Genomic DNA, 16,754 nt, shown 5'->3' with positions numbered 1-16,754 from the left:
CAAAGGTATATGAAATACAAATGGTATAGAGAGAGAGAGTCCTATAATAACGACAACCTAAAACTTCTTACCTGGGAATATTGAAGACTCATGTTAAAAGGAACCACTAGCTTTCATATGTTCTCATGTTCTGAGCAAGGAACTTAAACGTTAGCTTTTTTACATGGCACAGATTACATTTTTACTTTCTTATCCAACACTTTGTTTTTGCATTATTTAAACCAAATTGAACATGTTTGATTATTTATTTGAGGCTAAATTTGATTTTATTTATGTATTATATTAAGTTAAACTAAAAGTGTTCATTCAGTATTGTTGTAATTGTCATTATTACAAATAAATCAATTTTTAAAATCGGTCGATTAATCTGTATCAGCTTTTTTTGGTCCTCCAATAATCGGTATCGGCGTTGAAAAATCATAATTGGTCGACCTCTAATCTGGACCAACAACTGGCTTGGGATATCAAACAACAGTATAGGTAAGTGCTAAAACAGGTGAATGTGTCAAATAGGGATATCCTCCTTTAAGTGGTGGGGTTGCTCTTTTCTGAAACAAAAACTCCAGTTTGTGTCTTTAAGTAAATAAAATGGGGTTTATACACTCATATTTCTTGACAACTCCTACTTAATCAAATAACTAATATTTTACAAAACATCTATACAATAGATGTAAGCAGTGGTACTGGTAAATCATTAAAGTTACCAGCATAGGACACCTGGTGACTATACATTAGAACTAGCTCATTATTATTACTGAAATTAAGGTTATAATTACCGAAACAGACCTTAAAGTTATTTGGTAATGAGAAATGTTTGTTAGTGAGGCCCTTGGCTCAATCTGCAAGTAATAGGAGACAGCCATTATGAGTCAGCAAACCATTGACCACATCACTAAAGCCCATTCATGCCTCCATGTTGGTAAGGTAATGGTTCTCGAGGTTTTCCCAATTTGACCTTTTTAGTCATTTCGGTAATGAGAAAGTCAAGTGTCATAAAGGGTGTGTTTGAAAACAAGATATACTTGAAGAAATTAAATTAACTTGTGCTTATCTAAGCACTACTCCTCTAGATGATGCATCATGGGTGAATACCATTTTATTAAAAAAAAAAATATATTGCAGTTTTTACAGCAACTTAGTGTTACGGTAATGAGAAACATGTCCTCAGACACTGTTTTTACATAATCAATATTATATTTGAATGTTAACTTCAACTAGTTTACAATTTTAATGATTTATGCACAACCTACAGCAAAATATTTTGTTTTATTCAAATAAGATACATTTATCTGATGTAAAATAGTATAAAATGACCCAAGAATCTAATCTGGTCTCATTTCGGTAATGAGAATTTGGGGTTAAAATGTCTAATTCAGGCAAATGTAAAATGTATTTCAAATAAGACACTGTGCCATTAAACTAGGCATCTTCATTTTCAGAATGACAGTTGATTCTTGCAGATAGATGCATCATGGTTTTCAAACTCAATTTGCTACTGCCATGGTTAACTGGTTTCATGAGTATCTCGCACGTAGAACTACGTAGAAAACAATGATGCGTTTGCATAAAGTGTGTAGCAGCTTAATGCCATAGGAACTAGGCTAAGGAGCCTCTTATCTGGATGTCATGCGAATGCTGTTACCCTGACCTTAGTGATCTATCAGGTTGCTGGCTGGCTGTCCTAACTCACCTCATACTTTGGGCATGCACACTTGACACAAAGCAAATAACAAACACTTTTGTAATGCTGCAACTGAATGAATATTCTTATTGCAACTGTATTTATCAATGTCAACAAGTCATGTTTGTTAAAAGCAATAGTTTGAATTCTCTTTTTGAATGGTTGGAAATAACCCATTGCTCTGACATGAAACTGTTGTGCATGTTGTTGCCTTTAGCCTGCGCAGGCACCTGTCATCATGTCTCAGTTTATTAAACCAAAACTGAAGGTAACTTGTGTCACCACTGTGTGTTAGTTTGCATGTTGTGTGCGTTGCTGCTATCGGAAGGGTGTTCATCGAATGCATGGACATTTCTGGAATGCTGAGAGCAGCCAGGGAGAATGTTTGAGAGCAGGCCATGATGCTGCTGTTTTGCTGAATAGAGGAAGAGGGAGGGAAAGAGGCAGAGAGACGCAAAGGGCTGGGCGTTATCTTGGCCTGCTCCCCTCACGGCCTAGCCACTGCAGGGGCGATGCGTCTATCTGAGCTGCAGCGAGAGAACGAGTGAGAGAGAGAATAAGAGAGGCGTTCAGTTTCTCATTCTTCCTTTATCAGTTGAGCCTTTCATCTGGAGCCTAGACCGAAGTGACTGCTGCTGGCTTCATGGCCACCACCTCTCCTCAGGTACTGATTGCAGAGACAGTGTCGGAAAGAACAGGGCTCTGGATAAACAGCCCAGAATATCTTGCTTTTCTCTTGATACACAACCAAAGTTGGTTTTACAGGTTAATGGTTAGCCCATGTCCCTTAATTTTTGAGAATTTAAGTTGTGAGTAAATGTTTATGGGTAACTGTGTTAGTCTAACTCTGGTCAGTTGATTTGGTTTTAGTTTATTTTTATGGTAATTTGTCACTGAATTCAGGCCTGCGTTTTCTGCATGCATTGTATGTTTGTGTAAGCAAATGTTTTTTGTCTTGACAGGACTTGGTTAATTTGGTAATTTGATTGGTTTTAACTGAATTCCATGGTAATTGAATCACTGAATTCAGGCCTACATGTAGGCTACTGCATGCGTTGTCAGTGGATTTGTGTGGAGTCGTGTGCGTGAAACTGAAGGTTTGTTGATTTTAACTGAGCTGGATTAAATTAATGTCACTGACCATTATTTATGGAAAAAAATACATGCAAGGGAATCATGTTTGCATTTGGCATGGTAAACCTCCCCAGATGTCAAATCTCTTGACATTGGCATTTCACTGTGTTGTTGACTGGGCGGCAGCCATTTTGATTTAATCCAGACGTGATTGTTTGGGTGATGTTCCAGAGAAGATTTGGGATTTGTATGACAGATTGAATCTTTTTTTATGTGAAAACGTATGAAAATAAGAGTAACAATGAAGCTGAATTCAATCTTTTGTCATGTAGCCTAATCACACTCTTGTACATATTGTTTTTAATTCACAAACCAACCATCCACTGTTAACTTCTTCAGCTGCACTCAAATCTCCCCTGGGCATGCTACCGATCAGCTAGGAGTGGAGTGGGCTGTAAGGGGGGGGGGTCAAGGTTCACTCTGAGGGAAGGGAACTGAAGCTACGCCTCTTCTCTTTGCACATGTATTTGGCATGTACTAAGTCTTCTGGGATCACCCTGCCGTTTCCTGTAAATTCCTCCGGTCTGCATTCGCCCAGTATGGCGTCATATAACTCCTCGCTAACTGATGTTACCATGGGAACCGTGAGGGGGCTGACTATGGCTGCGTTTACACAGGCAGCCCAATTCTGATCTTTTGTTCACTTACTGGTCTTTTGACCAATCAGATCAGCTCTGAAAAGATCAGATGTGTAAAGATCTGATATGATTGGTCAAAAGATCAATTATCTGTTTCCCACTGTCTCACCCTTTGGGAGTGATGATGGGCCTTCTCCTCAGTATAATAATTTTTTGTGCTCCATCAAAACTAATGCATTTGTTTATGCCAGGAAGCGAGCGAAGACTTTGGTGCACTCAAATTAAATATCCAGCTACGAAGAGTAGCCTAGGCCTAATGCGTAGGCAATAATTCTAATGAAGCAAATCGATACCCCTCCCCTCTCCACCAACCCGTCTACCCACCCACCTTGTGTCGCATTCTCTCTCCGCAGAGCAATATCTCTGGATACTTGTGCAGCGATGGGAGCCACACAGGGATCTATAAATATCTCTGGCCTCCTCGAATGGAATCTGTGGCACGTCTTTATGAGAATGACCTGATTTTAAAATGGGGAGAGTGGGAATAGATGCACTTATGGTTTTCATCCTTTACTTCTAATCATGGACTGATTCAGAACTGGGACACCAGGTGAGTGCAACTACCAGGTAGAAACAAAAACCAGAAGTGTTTTGGCCCTCCAGGACCGGAATTGGAACAGCCCTGTTAATATGCCTTCATGACAATGGCTAACTGTCTGAAAAGGTACTGTCACTACTGTGTGGTGATTACAAGTGGTTATTTCAGTGACAAAGACCTATTGCAGATAATGACGTGATGATATTTGCGTTCAAGTTGTTGTCTCATCAGGAATACCAAATTAATATTCAGTTAGAATATTGCTGATTCACTAAATTCCGTTAATATATTGAAAATGTGAAATAGTTTGACATGACAGTTTGAGGTAAACACCCAAGTTGAATGCACCTTTGCTAAATGACTGAAGGGGAGAACAGAGGAAGGGAAGAATCTTTTAGAGAACCTTGAAACAGCCACATTTACATAACACTTCAAGTGTGCCGGTCCCGTGCATGAGTACTGACATAACGTCTTTCTTTCTCTAAAGATGTCTTATGTAGTTGGTACTGAAGTGGCAATTTAGCCTAGTTTCCTGCGTCCGTATTTAACCCAACCACTTTCCGGGTATCTAGGCCTATAGTTAGTGTTTTTTTTCTGCATAGAAAAGTATTTGGGAAAATAGTTTTAGGGATGAAAAAAAAAAAATACGTTTTTTAACTAAACGACTAAAACCAAATATAGTATGTAGGAATGATAATGGCACTTAAAAAATAATAATTTTGAGAACTAGCAATCACCAAAATAAATGCTAGATTGTCAGGGAGAATAAAACATTCCCCAAATTATGCATTCAGGAGTATTTTTGTCATTGCATGAGGCCCCCATTTGATTTTATGTTTAAGTCACTCAGATGGCATAAGCCATGGCAAAATGTGTAGAATTGCAGATTTTCTCTTAGCTCCATTGTAAAATGTGTAGATTTGTAGGAAACTAGCATAAATGTTTTAGCTAAGCCTAAAAGATTTCCGATATTTCGCGCGGCAGGTAGCCTAGTGGTTAGAGCGTTGGACTTGTAACCGAAAGGTTGCAAGATCGAATCTCCGAGCTGACAAGGTAAAAATCTGTCGTTCTGCCCCTGAACAAGGCAGTTAACCCACTGTTCCTAGGCCGTCATTGAAAATAAGAATTAACTGACTTGCCTAGTTAAAAAGGTAAAATTATTATTTAAAAAATAAAAAGATTTCTGGTTGTTGACTGTACCATTGGCCACACCCATGGCCACCCACCCGTCACCCCCACCACCTAAGTGCTATTTTGAACCAGAAAAAACCCCAGCAAGACCGTCCTTCATGTGGTCTCGCCACAACAACAGGATGTGGGTCCACCATCTCAATCCACAACCTTTGTCTCTGTACAGTTGATAAGCAGGCCTAACCACTGTTAGGTATAAGTCCTAACCACCGTAGAGTTATTTAATTGCTGCTTGCTTACACGGTTGAGAAACCAGGTAGTTGGACTTTGACTATCCTATGTAATGCGGATGGAATTTGTGCATGGTGCTTCTGTCTCCTCCTCTTAGCACTAAAAATGAATGAGCCTGTTGGCGAGAGATCAAGGGTTACATAGACGGTGAGCCTCGAGGAAGCATTCATCTCTGCTGTTTAGTAGTAGTATGTGGGGGTGTGTGAGGTAGTTAGTGGATAAGTGGACGAGGGAGTGAAGGAGGGAAATAGTGTTAGAGAGAGGGGGCAGGAGATGGAGGAAATTGGTGTTATCTACCACTCACAGCGTCAGTCAAGCACTATCTCCTATTGCAGCTGCACTGTGCTAGGGGGTCTTCCGCGGGTCGAAGATACAACATGTGCTATGACGTGGCCACTTCCTTCCCCAAATGTATTGTCGTCTGATAAATGCTACAGATTTGTTTTTCTGTAACGTAACCGTTTACACTGCCTTCAGAAAGTATTCCCACCCTTTGACTTTTTCCACATTTTGTTGTGTTACAGCCTGAATTTGAAATAGATTATTTGAGATTTTCTTTGTCACTGGCCTACACACAATACTCCATAATGTCAAAGTGGAATTATGTTTTTCAAAAATTGTACAAGTTAAATACAAATTTAAAGCTGAAATGTCAATAAATATTCAATTTCTTTGTTATGACAAGCCTAAATAAGTTCAGGAGCAAAACATTGTCACATAAGTTGCATGGACTCACTCTGTGTGCAATAATAGTGTTTAACATGATTTTCTAACGGCTACCTAATTTCTGTACCCCACACATACAATTATATGTAAGGTCCCTGCAAATAGTCTGGGTAGCCATTTGATTAGAGGCGTCCTTCCTAACACGGAGACGATGGAAACCGCTCAGGGATTTTACCACGAGGCCAATGGTGACTTTAAAACAGTTACAGAGTTGAATGGCTGTGAAAGGAGAAAACTGAGGATTCACCAACACCATTGTAGTTATTACTTCACAATACTAACCTAAATGAGAGTGAAAAGAATGAAGCCTATTCAGAATAAAAATATTCCAAAACATGCATCCTGTTTGCAACAAGGCACTAAAGTAATACTGCAAAAAATGTGGCAAAGTAATTCACTTTTTGTCCTGAATACAAAGTTATATTTGGGGCAAATCCAATACACCACATTACTGATTACTACTCTCCATATTTTCAAGCATAGGGGTGGCTGTATCATGTTATGGGTATGCTTGTAATCGTTAAGGAGTTTTTCAGGATTAAAAAGAAACGGAATGGAGCTATGCACAGGCATATCCTAGAGGAAAACCTGGTCCAGTCTGCTTTCCACCAGACACTGGGAGATGAATTCACCTTTCAGCAGGACAATAACCTAAAACACAAGGCCAAATCTACACTGGAGTTGCTTACCGGCCTGATTGGCCGAGTTACACTTTTGACTTAAATCTGCTTGATGGCACGACTTAAATTGTTTTCTAGCAATTTGACAGAGCTTGAAGAATTTTTAAAAGAATGGGCAAGTATTGTACAATCCAGGTGTGTAACACACTTAGAGACTTACCCAGAAAAATTCAGAGCTATATTCGCTGCCAAAGGTGATTCTAACATGTATTGACTCAGGTGTGTGAATATTTTCGTATTTCATTTTCAACACATTTGCAAACATTTCAAAAAACATGTTTTCACTCTATCTTTATGGAGTATCATATGTAGATGGGTGAGGAAAGATATATATTTAATCCATTTTGAATTCAGGCTGTTTATCAACAAATGTGGAATAAGTCAAGGGGTATACATGCTTTCGGAAGGCAGTGGGCTTGACACCTGGACTCTCCACACATTCAGTTGTCTCTAAACCACATGCCAACAGGGCAAACTCTTTACAAGGTCCGATGACTTCAAGTTCACACTGAAGTAACGATATCTCACACGGCTGTAAAATTTGCAGCATCACTCCAACAACGACTTTGGCACATTGTGTCTCAGAGCAGCAGTGTCTCCCAGGAGAGGGTGGTGTCCTGAAGACACATGACCCAAAGGCTGTTTACTCATTGGTCCAGAGAGCTGTCCCTCAAACAGGCTAGTCAGAGTAGTGTGTGCCTTCATCCCCACAGGCAGATGTCAGAGCAGAACGGGGTTGCGGTCAGCTAAATCCTGGGATGATTTAAGCCCTTAGTGTATTAGGATTGGTGTAAGGGGACGGGGGAGGGGAAATTGTCTAGTACAGAAAATGGGCCAGTGTAGAAGCTACTAATTGTTTAAATGCTTTTTCATGATCTTGTCAGTTATTTCTGGCGTATCTCTTTCTTTTTATAGATTGATTTGTTTGATGGCAGAGTGGCCATATACTCATACAGTACATTTGGATAGTATATTGAAATTGAGCTCCAGTGCTTCCTGTTTTCAATGATCTTTGAGATGTTTCTACAACTTGATTGGAGTCCACCTGTGGTAAATTCAGTTGATTGGACATGATTTGGAAAGGCACACATCTGTCTATGTAAGGTCTCACAGTTGACAGTGCATGTCAGAGCAAAAACCAAGCCATGAGGTCGAAGGAATTGTCCGTAGAGCTCCGAGACAAGATTGTGTCGACGCACCGATCTGGGGAAGGGTACCTGCAGCAATGAAGGTCCCCAAGAACACAACAGCCTCCGTCATTCTTAAATGGAAGAAGTTTGGAACCACCAAGAGTCTACCTAGAGCTGGCTGCCCGGCTAAACTGAGCAATAGGGGGAGAAGGCATTTGGTCAGGGAGATGACCAAGAACCCAATGGTCACTCTGACAGAGCTCCAGAGTTCCTCTGTGGAGATGGGAGAACTTTTCTAGAAGGACAATCATCTCTGCAGCACTCCACCAATCAGGCCTTTATGATAGTGTTCAGACGGAAGCCACTCCTCAGTAAAGGCACATGGCAGCCTGCTTAGATTTTGCCAAAAGGCACCTAAAGGACTCTCAGGCCTCTAGAAACAAGATTCTCTGGTCTGATGAATCCAAGATTGAACTCTGGCCTGAATGCCGAGTGTCATGTCTGGAGGAAACCTGGCACCATCCCGACGGTGAAGCATGGTGGTGGCGGCATCATGCTGTGGGGATGTTTTTCATTGGCAGGGACTGGGAGACTAGTCAGGAATGAAGGAAACATGAACGGAGCAAAGTACAGAAAGATCCTTGAGGAAAACCTGCTCCAGAGCGCTCAGGACTGGGGAGACTTCCAACAGGACAACGACCCTAAGCACACAGCCAAGACAACGCAGGAGTGGCTTTGGGACAGAGAAGAATGGGAGAAACTCCCCAAATACAGGTGTGCCAAGCTTGTTGCGTCATACCCAAGGCTGTAAACACGGCCACAAAGGTGCTTCAACAAAGTACTGAGTAGAGGGCCTGAATACTTATGTAAATGTGATATTTCAGTTAATAAAAAATATAAAAAATGTTTTTTTTCTTCTAAAAAGCAGTTTTTGCCTTTTCATTATGGGGTATTGTGTGTAGATTGATGAGGGGGAAAAACAATTTCATCCATGTTAGAATAAGGCTGTAATATAACAAAATGTGGAACAAGTCAAGGGGTCTGAATACTTTCCGAATGCACTGTATATGAGCTATATAGAACAATCTGCACTTTGACTGGACTCATGGCTCCTCAGTTTTTTCTCTTTCTGGTGCCATCTCTTCAGTGGGTTATGGTTATGGTGTAGTTCAGTGGTTCCCAAACTCTTTCATTTACTGTACCTCCAACTGAATTTTGCTCTGAATTACCCCTTCATGTATATCTTCTCAAGTACACCCTGTGGAAAGGCCAAGTACCCCCTGGTTGGAAGCCACTGGTGTAGGAAGATGTTTGGGGAAGAATTGAACCAGGCAACAAACTGGTCTGTTGATTGTTGAGGAGACCCAGCCAGCCCAGCGGCCCCTCTGTGGACCAGACCAAGCAGTGTCTCCTGGATCTGCTGAATGTCACCACACTGCTGACACCACTAATCCTACTGTCAGAGATGGACTATTTCACTCTCTCTCTCCCTCTGTCCATCTCTCTCCACCCCTCTCTCGCTGTCTGAATGGGAGCTGCGCTGGCTGTGTTTTAACAGTGGGCCTCTTTCATGAGGTCTAGTACTACCACCACCCCCACCCCCCGGGGCAGACTGTTGGACTGTCAGCAATTTTATTTTATTTCTATATGGTCCTCTTTGCTCATGGGGTTCACTGTCCTTGGGTTGGCCGGGTAAATCAATGTTCAGTCCCTCCTTACTGAAATAAATTACTCAGTTAAGCACACTGGATTCTGTTCATAGTCGCCATATCACATTTTGATCTTATCCATGTCTATTGTGAGACACCTTGTCTGCACCTTTCTTTCTGGAAGAATGGTTAGTCCATTTATTTCTGTCAAGAAGGTTATGATTGTATGAAGGGTATGAGATGGTTTATTGGAACTGGATGACAACCATGCACAAACAGTCCTGACCTGAGATGAAGGATGCTGTGTGTTTTCTCCCCCTGGTGTTCAGCTGGACTGGCCTCTCTCCACCAGGGTCTGGCGGGTGTATCAGAGGTCACAGGGACCTGATAGGCCACAGTTTAGGTCACACCACCCTGAGAAAAGACTCCAGATGTAGGCCTAAGCATTGGGAAAGACCAGCCACGGACAATTTATCAATCCCCCCCACAATGGTTGGCAGGTAGGCTGAGACTACACCCATGTGCTAAAATCCTACAATCTCACGGAAGCCATTTGGAGGCTGCCTTACATTTTGTTGTGTATTCATCAATGATTGAAAAAGACAAACTTGCCATCTTAAATGCACTTTATGCTGCTACAGTTCACTGTCACATCAGCTTCAAAGTTGCCATGTTGAATGTTGGTAATTCAATTTATGGTCTAGGAGCCTAGATTCTCTCGCCCTCCCAGGCCCCCTGCCACTCCAGAAATGACACCAAATGTTTAGCTCACATTCCTCGTTGTCCAGAGAGACTAGTAGTATATGAAAGGAAGCACCCTGGGTATGCCTGCCTGGCAGAGACTGCGTTAGTCACTACCAGGGTGTGGTCCTCTGACAGCCCCACTATCCAGGCTGGGGACTAGAATACAGGGTGGGTGACTGTGATCCTGTCTGGTTACCTCGCCCTACTCTTCCCTCTCCCTACTGGCCTCCACTCCCCCAGTGTATGGTGGAATGGTATATAGGCTGGGTGAAGAGGGGGGCTTAGGGCCAGTGCGTGTTAGGAGGGCTGACAGCAGCAGTCCAATTGTGAAGTGAGGTCTGGTTACTGTTTGTTCAGAGCTGTGTGGAATTTCCGCCTCCACTCCCTTTTTTCATTCTCGCGTTCTCAGCTGCTGCTGGCCCCACGGCGAGTCAGCTGGACTGGAGAGGAGCTGGCTACTTATTTCACTGGGGAGTTTTTGTCCTTTTCATAGCAATAGTCAGCCTTGTCTCGTTGTATTCTATAAAGTTGTGTGTCTTCCGTGACTTTTCCTCTAAAAAACGTTTTTTGCGTGGTGAGTAGAGATCCATGAAGAGCTGCACTGTGTTCAAATGTCCCCAGGGAAAGAGAACGTGGAAAAGAAAGAATGGCACTTCGTGACATTCTGGAAGTTCTCCACAGCTATTCAGTTTCTGAGAGCTTTTGTGTTTTAAAGGCCTAAAGAAGCAGAGATTAGAGAAATTGGATGACGGCCAAGTAGAAATGTTTGATGCGATGCTAGCGTTGCCATAGCAGGCTCAGTTGGACCGTTATTTCTATACTATTCAAAGGGATGGACAAATGGTAGCAGCCATCTTGTTCATACACATACATTTGTCAAGATGGCTGACGGCATTCTAATCCACTCATCTCAATTGTAGTAACTATTAATGCTAACAACTAGAAAGCAGAATCGTTTTGTTGTAAGTGGTAAGAAGTGTTAATGATTACCTCCCCCATTGTATTTCTCTTGTCAGAGAATGGATACCAGTGGGGTGAAAGTGCTGGAGTCTGCTGATGACATCCAGGAGCGCCGGCAGCAGGTGTTGGACCGCTACCGGCGCTTCAAGGAGCTTTCGGGTGTGCGACGGCAGAAGCTGGAGGACTCGTACCGCTTCCAGTTCTTCCGCCGCGATGCTGACGAGCTGGAGAAGTGGATCCAGGAGAAGCTGCAGATCGCCTCTGATGAGAACTACAAGGACCCTACCAACCTCCAGGTCAGTCTGCCTTGTCCATATGTCTGTCAGCATCCGGAATAACAGTACCTACCTATCGCACATCATGGGTTTTAGTGCACAAGGATGCATTTCAACAGCTCCAGGTAGATTTAGGATCAGCCTGTCCAGTTGTCATTTTAGTCTATTGGAATTTGGGTTGTGTTGTACTGTAACCTGGGCTTTGACAAAATGAATGGTAACATCCTGATTCCATTTTATTGTCACCTTTATTACAGTATGCACAAGCCACTTTTTGTGAATTGACTGACTTGTAGCATTTCCAGTGGCCATTCAAAATGAAACCGCAAGGGCATAAAACTCACAGAATGATCAGTACATCATGATCCGTGACCCTTCGCCAGGTATGTCTCTCCTTTCCACTGTAGTCTTTGCCATGCTAACATGCCTCCTCTCCCCCCACAGGGCAAGCTCCAGAAACATCAGGCCTTCGAGGCGGAGGTGCAGGCCAACGCTGGAGCCATCATTAAGCTAGACGAGACTGGCAACCTTATGATCTCCGAAGGCCACTTTGCCTCCGAAACCATCCGCGTAAGAGACAAAGACACACACCCACACAGTCCGCTGAGCTATGTGCCTGACCAAGATAGATCTACACAATCCACCCTTTTTAACCCCGATCATGTCTGGTTCAGTCCTTCACGCCCTACCGGACTTCCCAGAGACCCATAGTTTCAAGTTTCAATATGGCTGACTATATAAAAGTAGGTGCTTGGGTGATGTGGACCTCCTGGCTCTTGTGTTTCTCTCTCTTTTAGGTTCCACTCCCTTTTAATTCTTTCAGATCCATTCTGTTTGCTGTGTGGTTATGACCTATATAATAAGACTATGAGAAGTGCATGATGTGTGTGTGCCTATTTTCTATTGATATGCACTTATCTTGGTCTCCAACTACAGCGTCAGCAAGTACTGGACTCAAAGTACTGGAACCATAACCTGTGTCTCAGATTAGGAGTGCTGATTTGGGATCAGTTTTAACTTTTGGATCTTAATGGACAAGATCACATGGATGAGGGGAGCTGGTCCTAGGTCACCACACCTACTCTGAGATACTTTGTGAATATGGGCCCTAATTTCTCTTTTTAGATCGTAATGAATAACGTTGTATGGACCGAGGGGACCTGATCCCAGATCAGCACTCCAACTCTGAGAGACTGAATATGGGCCCTGGTCTTGAATCAGTTTCCATCACCCTGTGTAAATTGTCTCCCTTTCTGCTTTTAGACTCGTCTGGAGGAGCTTCACCGTCTTTGGGACCTGCTGCTGCAGAAGACCAAGGAGAAGGGTGTCCGTCTGCTGCAGGCCCAGAAGCTGGTGCAGTACCTGCGCGAGTGTGAGGATGCCCTGGACTGGATCAGTGACAAGGTCAGTGTCTCAACCTGAAGTCACACACATCCTCTATATCTACTGGAGGCCATGGCCTAAAGCATGTCTATGGAACTCTAATAGACAACATGACCTTACCCTAAATCATATCCAACAGGAGACCATTGCCATAGGACCTTATTGACAACCTATCCTAACATTAGCCTCCCTAAACCATGTCTGCAGGGCCCTACTATATAACCGATTCTAAATCTTACCAAAACCTGTGTCTAACAGGAGGCCATGGCCACCTCGGAGGAGCTGGGCCAGGACCTGGAGCACGTAGAGGTGCTCCAGAAGAAGTTTGAGGAGTTCCAGACGGACCTGGCAGCCCACGAGGAGCGTGTGAACGAGGTGAACCAGCTGGCGGGCAAGTTGAGCCAGGAGTCCCACCCCGAGGCGGAGCTCATCGTTCGCAAGCAGGAGGAGGTGAACGCCGCCTGGCAGAGGCTCAAGGGCCTGGCGCAGCAGAGGCAGGGCAGGCTGTTCGGAGCCGCCGAGGTACAGAGATTTAACAGGTATGCCCAGCACAGGCTGGGGGTGTGTTTTCTTTTGGAGTGTGTGTGATGGGGAAGCCACAAGACAACTGAGAGGATCAAGACATTTAGATTTTCTGTTCCGACTGAGAGTGTTATGTGGCCTGCAGGGATGTGGACGAGACCATTAGCTGGATCAAGGAGAAGGAGCAGCTCATGGCATCCGATGACTTTGGCCGGGACCTGGCCAGCGTTCAGGCTCTGCTGCGCAAGCATGAGGGCCTGGAGAGAGACCTGGCTGCCCTCGAGGACAAGGTCAACACTCTGGGCGGAGAGGCTGAACGTCTGCAGCAGACCCACCCCCAGAACGCCTCCCAGATCCACCTGAAGAGGGATGAGCTCATCACCAACTGGGAGCAGATCCGCACGCTGGCCGCCGAGCGCCACGCTCGCCTCAACGACTCCTACAGGTGGGTACCGGTAAAACCCTGGCCGCCCTAACAGCGAACACACTAACTTTACTGGGTCAGTACCGTATTGTTACTATGTCAGTACTGTAACTTTGCAGTGTCCCTACTGTAACCTTACTTGGTCAGTACTGTAACTTTGCAGTGTCACTACTGTAACTTTACTGGGTTGGTACTGTAACACCACTGCGCTCAACACACAGCGACTACCCAATAGCATGGTCAAACAAAACATGTATCAGCCATTTGAGCCCAGTTTAGTTGAAAGTATGCAGAACCCTATCTTCTGACTGACTGTCTGTATGTGTTTTGCAGGCTGCAGCGCTACACTTCAGACTTCCGTGACCTGACCAGCTGGGTGACGGAGATGAAGGCCCTGATCAACGCTGATGAGCTGGCCAACGACGTGGCTGGAGCTGAGGCTCTCCTCGACCGCCACCAGGAACACAAGGTACAGGAAAACTGATCCTAATAATAATTTTAATATAATTGCAGTTGTTAAGTACTATATATTTTCTCAGATCTTCAATCAGTGATGCTAGTTTTTCCTGCAATGTTGCTGACGTTTACTGTGTGTGTGTGGTCCTTAGGGTGAGATTGACGCCCATGAGGACAGCTTCAAAGCCACGGACGAGGCCGGCCAGGCTCTGCTCAACACTGGACACTACGCCTCAGAGGAGGTCAAGGAGAAGGTATGGCTATCTGTCTCTTTATCCTTGGTTTGGAATTCAAGCTTTTACATGGACCTGTGGACAGATTAATTGAACCCCATCCGTGTGTGTGTGTGTGTGTGTGTGTGTGTAGCTGAGTGTACTGACTGAGGAGAAGGAGTCTCTGCTGGAGCTGTGGGAGGTGCGCAGGCAGCAGTACGAGCAGTGCATGGACCTGCAGCTCTTCTACAGGGACACGGAGCAGGTCGACAACTGGATGAGCAAGCAAGAGGTATCGCCATCCACACACAATAACATGCTCACTTAATTACACTTAAATTATTATTCTCCAAAAATGTTTGGGTGTGAAGTAATTCTTGTGTTCTTGCAGGCGTTCCTTCTGAACGAGGATCTTGGTGACTCTCTGGACAGCGTGGAGGCCCTGCTGAAGAAACACGAGGACTTTGAGAAGTCCCTCAGCGCCCAGGAGGAGAAGATCACTGTGAGTACATAACAGTAACCTCTAGGATCAACTTTTCCTCCTCAAATGTTACGCCTAATCTCTAACCTCTCTCCAGGCCCTGGATGAATTTGCCACCAAACTGATCCAGAACAACCACTACGCCAAGGAGGATGTTGCCACTCGTAGAGATGCTGTAAGTAGAATACGATGATCAGGACCGGAATGTGTCCTATGTTTGTAGCACTTTGCTAAATGACTAAAATGTCAAATAGAGAGTACAGACTCTCTTATCCAGAGCAATTAGGGTTAAGTGCCTTGCTCAAGTGCACATCGACAGATTTTTCACCTAGTCGGCTTGGGGATTCGAACCAGCAACCTTACGGTTACTGGCTCAACACTCTGAATCACTAGGCTACCTGATGCCCTATATCTGCTTATACCATATCCTGGGTGTTGTGTATAAAATCTCACCCACCCTTCAGCTGCTGAGCCGCCGTAACGCCCTGCATGAGCGTGCCCAGTCCCGCCGCGCCGCCCTGGAGGACTCCTTCCACTTGCAGCAGTTCTCCCGCGACTCGGACGAGCTCAAGAGCTGGATCAATGAGAAGATGAAGACGGCCACCGACGAAGCCTACAAGGTATCAATGTTTCTCAGTTAGCTACTTTAGCTAGCTATTTTATAGTGATGTACTTTAGCTAGTTAGTTATCTACTTTATAGTGGTATACTTTAGCTAGTTAGCTACTTAGTACTTTATAATGGGGTTTCAATACTCAACGTGGCTTTCTCCTAGACTGCAGTGTGATCCTATTAGGCTGCAATACCACTGTGAACCACACAGTTCCTTATTCCCAGTAATATGGCCTAATACTTATAACAACCCCTTCCTTTCACTATCTCTCTGCTCTTTCTGTTCTCCCCAGGATCCGTCCAACTTGCAGGGCAAGGTCCAGAAGCACCAGGCCTTCGAGGCGGAGCTGTCAGCCAACCAGAGCCGCATCGACGCGCTGCAGAAGTCTGGACAGGAGCTCCTGGACGGAAAGCACTACGCCGCCGACGAAGTGTCGGTCCGCATGGACGAGGTCAGCTCCCAGTGGAAGAAGCTGCTGGAGGCCACTGAGCTCAAAGGTGAGATGAGTGTGAGTGAGGCTGTTATTATTATGGCGACCACCATTTTGAGTTTGCCTCCAGTGGAGGAAATATAAAATGGCGGCGACGCTAGTTACTCTGTAGAGGAGCGCTGCAAAAAAGGCGCATTTATGTTTTAAGCTAGTTTTTAGTCACTACACTAGGTTTCATTTAAGAGCCCCAAGATCTGAAACCAAACCTACAAATTTAGAACTGCCCTTCCTTCAATACCTACATCCAACTTAATTTAATCCACCCTTAAACCTCTCCTCACCACCCTCTCCTCTCTCCCCTCCCCCCAGGCATCAAGCTGCGTGAGGCTAACCAGCAGCAGCAGTTCAACAGGAATGTGGAGGACATTGAGCTGTGGCTTTACGAGGTGGAGGGCCACCTGGCCTCCGATGACTACGGCAAGGACCTGACCAGCGTCCAGAACCTGCAGAAGAAACATGCCCTGCTGGAGGCCGATGTGGCCGCACACCAGGTAATGATTTACTGTCATTTATAAACTGGGTGGTTCGAGCCCTGAATGCTGATTGGCTGACAGCCGTGGTATATCAGACCGTATACCACAAGTATGACAAAACATT

General features: G+C 44.4%; 1 protein-coding gene across 5 annotated transcripts in view; it reads left to right on the top strand.

Annotated features, from left to right (window-relative positions):
• The window catches only part of sptan1 (spectrin alpha, non-erythrocytic 1), a 51,637-nt gene that overhangs the window by 6,770 nt on the left and 28,113 nt on the right, over nt 1-16,754 (top strand). For 4 of the 5 annotated variants that reach the window (XM_038970745.1, XM_038970742.1, XM_038970743.1 and 1 more), the window contains exons 1-14: nt 2,256-2,345; nt 11,359-11,598; nt 12,022-12,147; nt 12,841-12,981; nt 13,219-13,499; nt 13,628-13,927; nt 14,240-14,375; nt 14,515-14,616; nt 14,729-14,866; nt 14,966-15,076; nt 15,153-15,230; nt 15,520-15,675; nt 15,960-16,164; nt 16,467-16,648. In XM_038970745.1, coding sequence (XP_038826673.1) covers nt 2,325-2,345; nt 11,359-11,598; nt 12,022-12,147; nt 12,841-12,981; nt 13,219-13,499; nt 13,628-13,927; nt 14,240-14,375; nt 14,515-14,616; nt 14,729-14,866; nt 14,966-15,076; nt 15,153-15,230; nt 15,520-15,675; nt 15,960-16,164; nt 16,467-16,648 — 2,217 coding nt within the window. In that variant the 5' untranslated portion in view covers nt 2,256-2,324. Of the gene's footprint in view, nt 1-2,255; nt 2,346-11,358; nt 11,599-12,021; nt 12,148-12,840; nt 12,982-13,218; nt 13,500-13,627; nt 13,928-14,239; nt 14,376-14,514; nt 14,617-14,728; nt 14,867-14,965; nt 15,077-15,152; nt 15,231-15,519; nt 15,676-15,959; nt 16,165-16,466; nt 16,649-16,754 lie in introns of those variants that run through there. The other variant, XM_038970744.1, reaches the window with a different exon arrangement.

Source organism: Salvelinus namaycush, chromosome 31 (genome assembly GCF_016432855.1).
Source record: "Salvelinus namaycush isolate Seneca chromosome 31, SaNama_1.0, whole genome shotgun sequence".
In the NCBI taxonomy this organism is placed as follows: Eukaryota; Metazoa; Chordata; class Actinopteri; order Salmoniformes; family Salmonidae; genus Salvelinus; species Salvelinus namaycush.
This window is presented reverse-complemented; position numbering and strand designations above follow the sequence as displayed.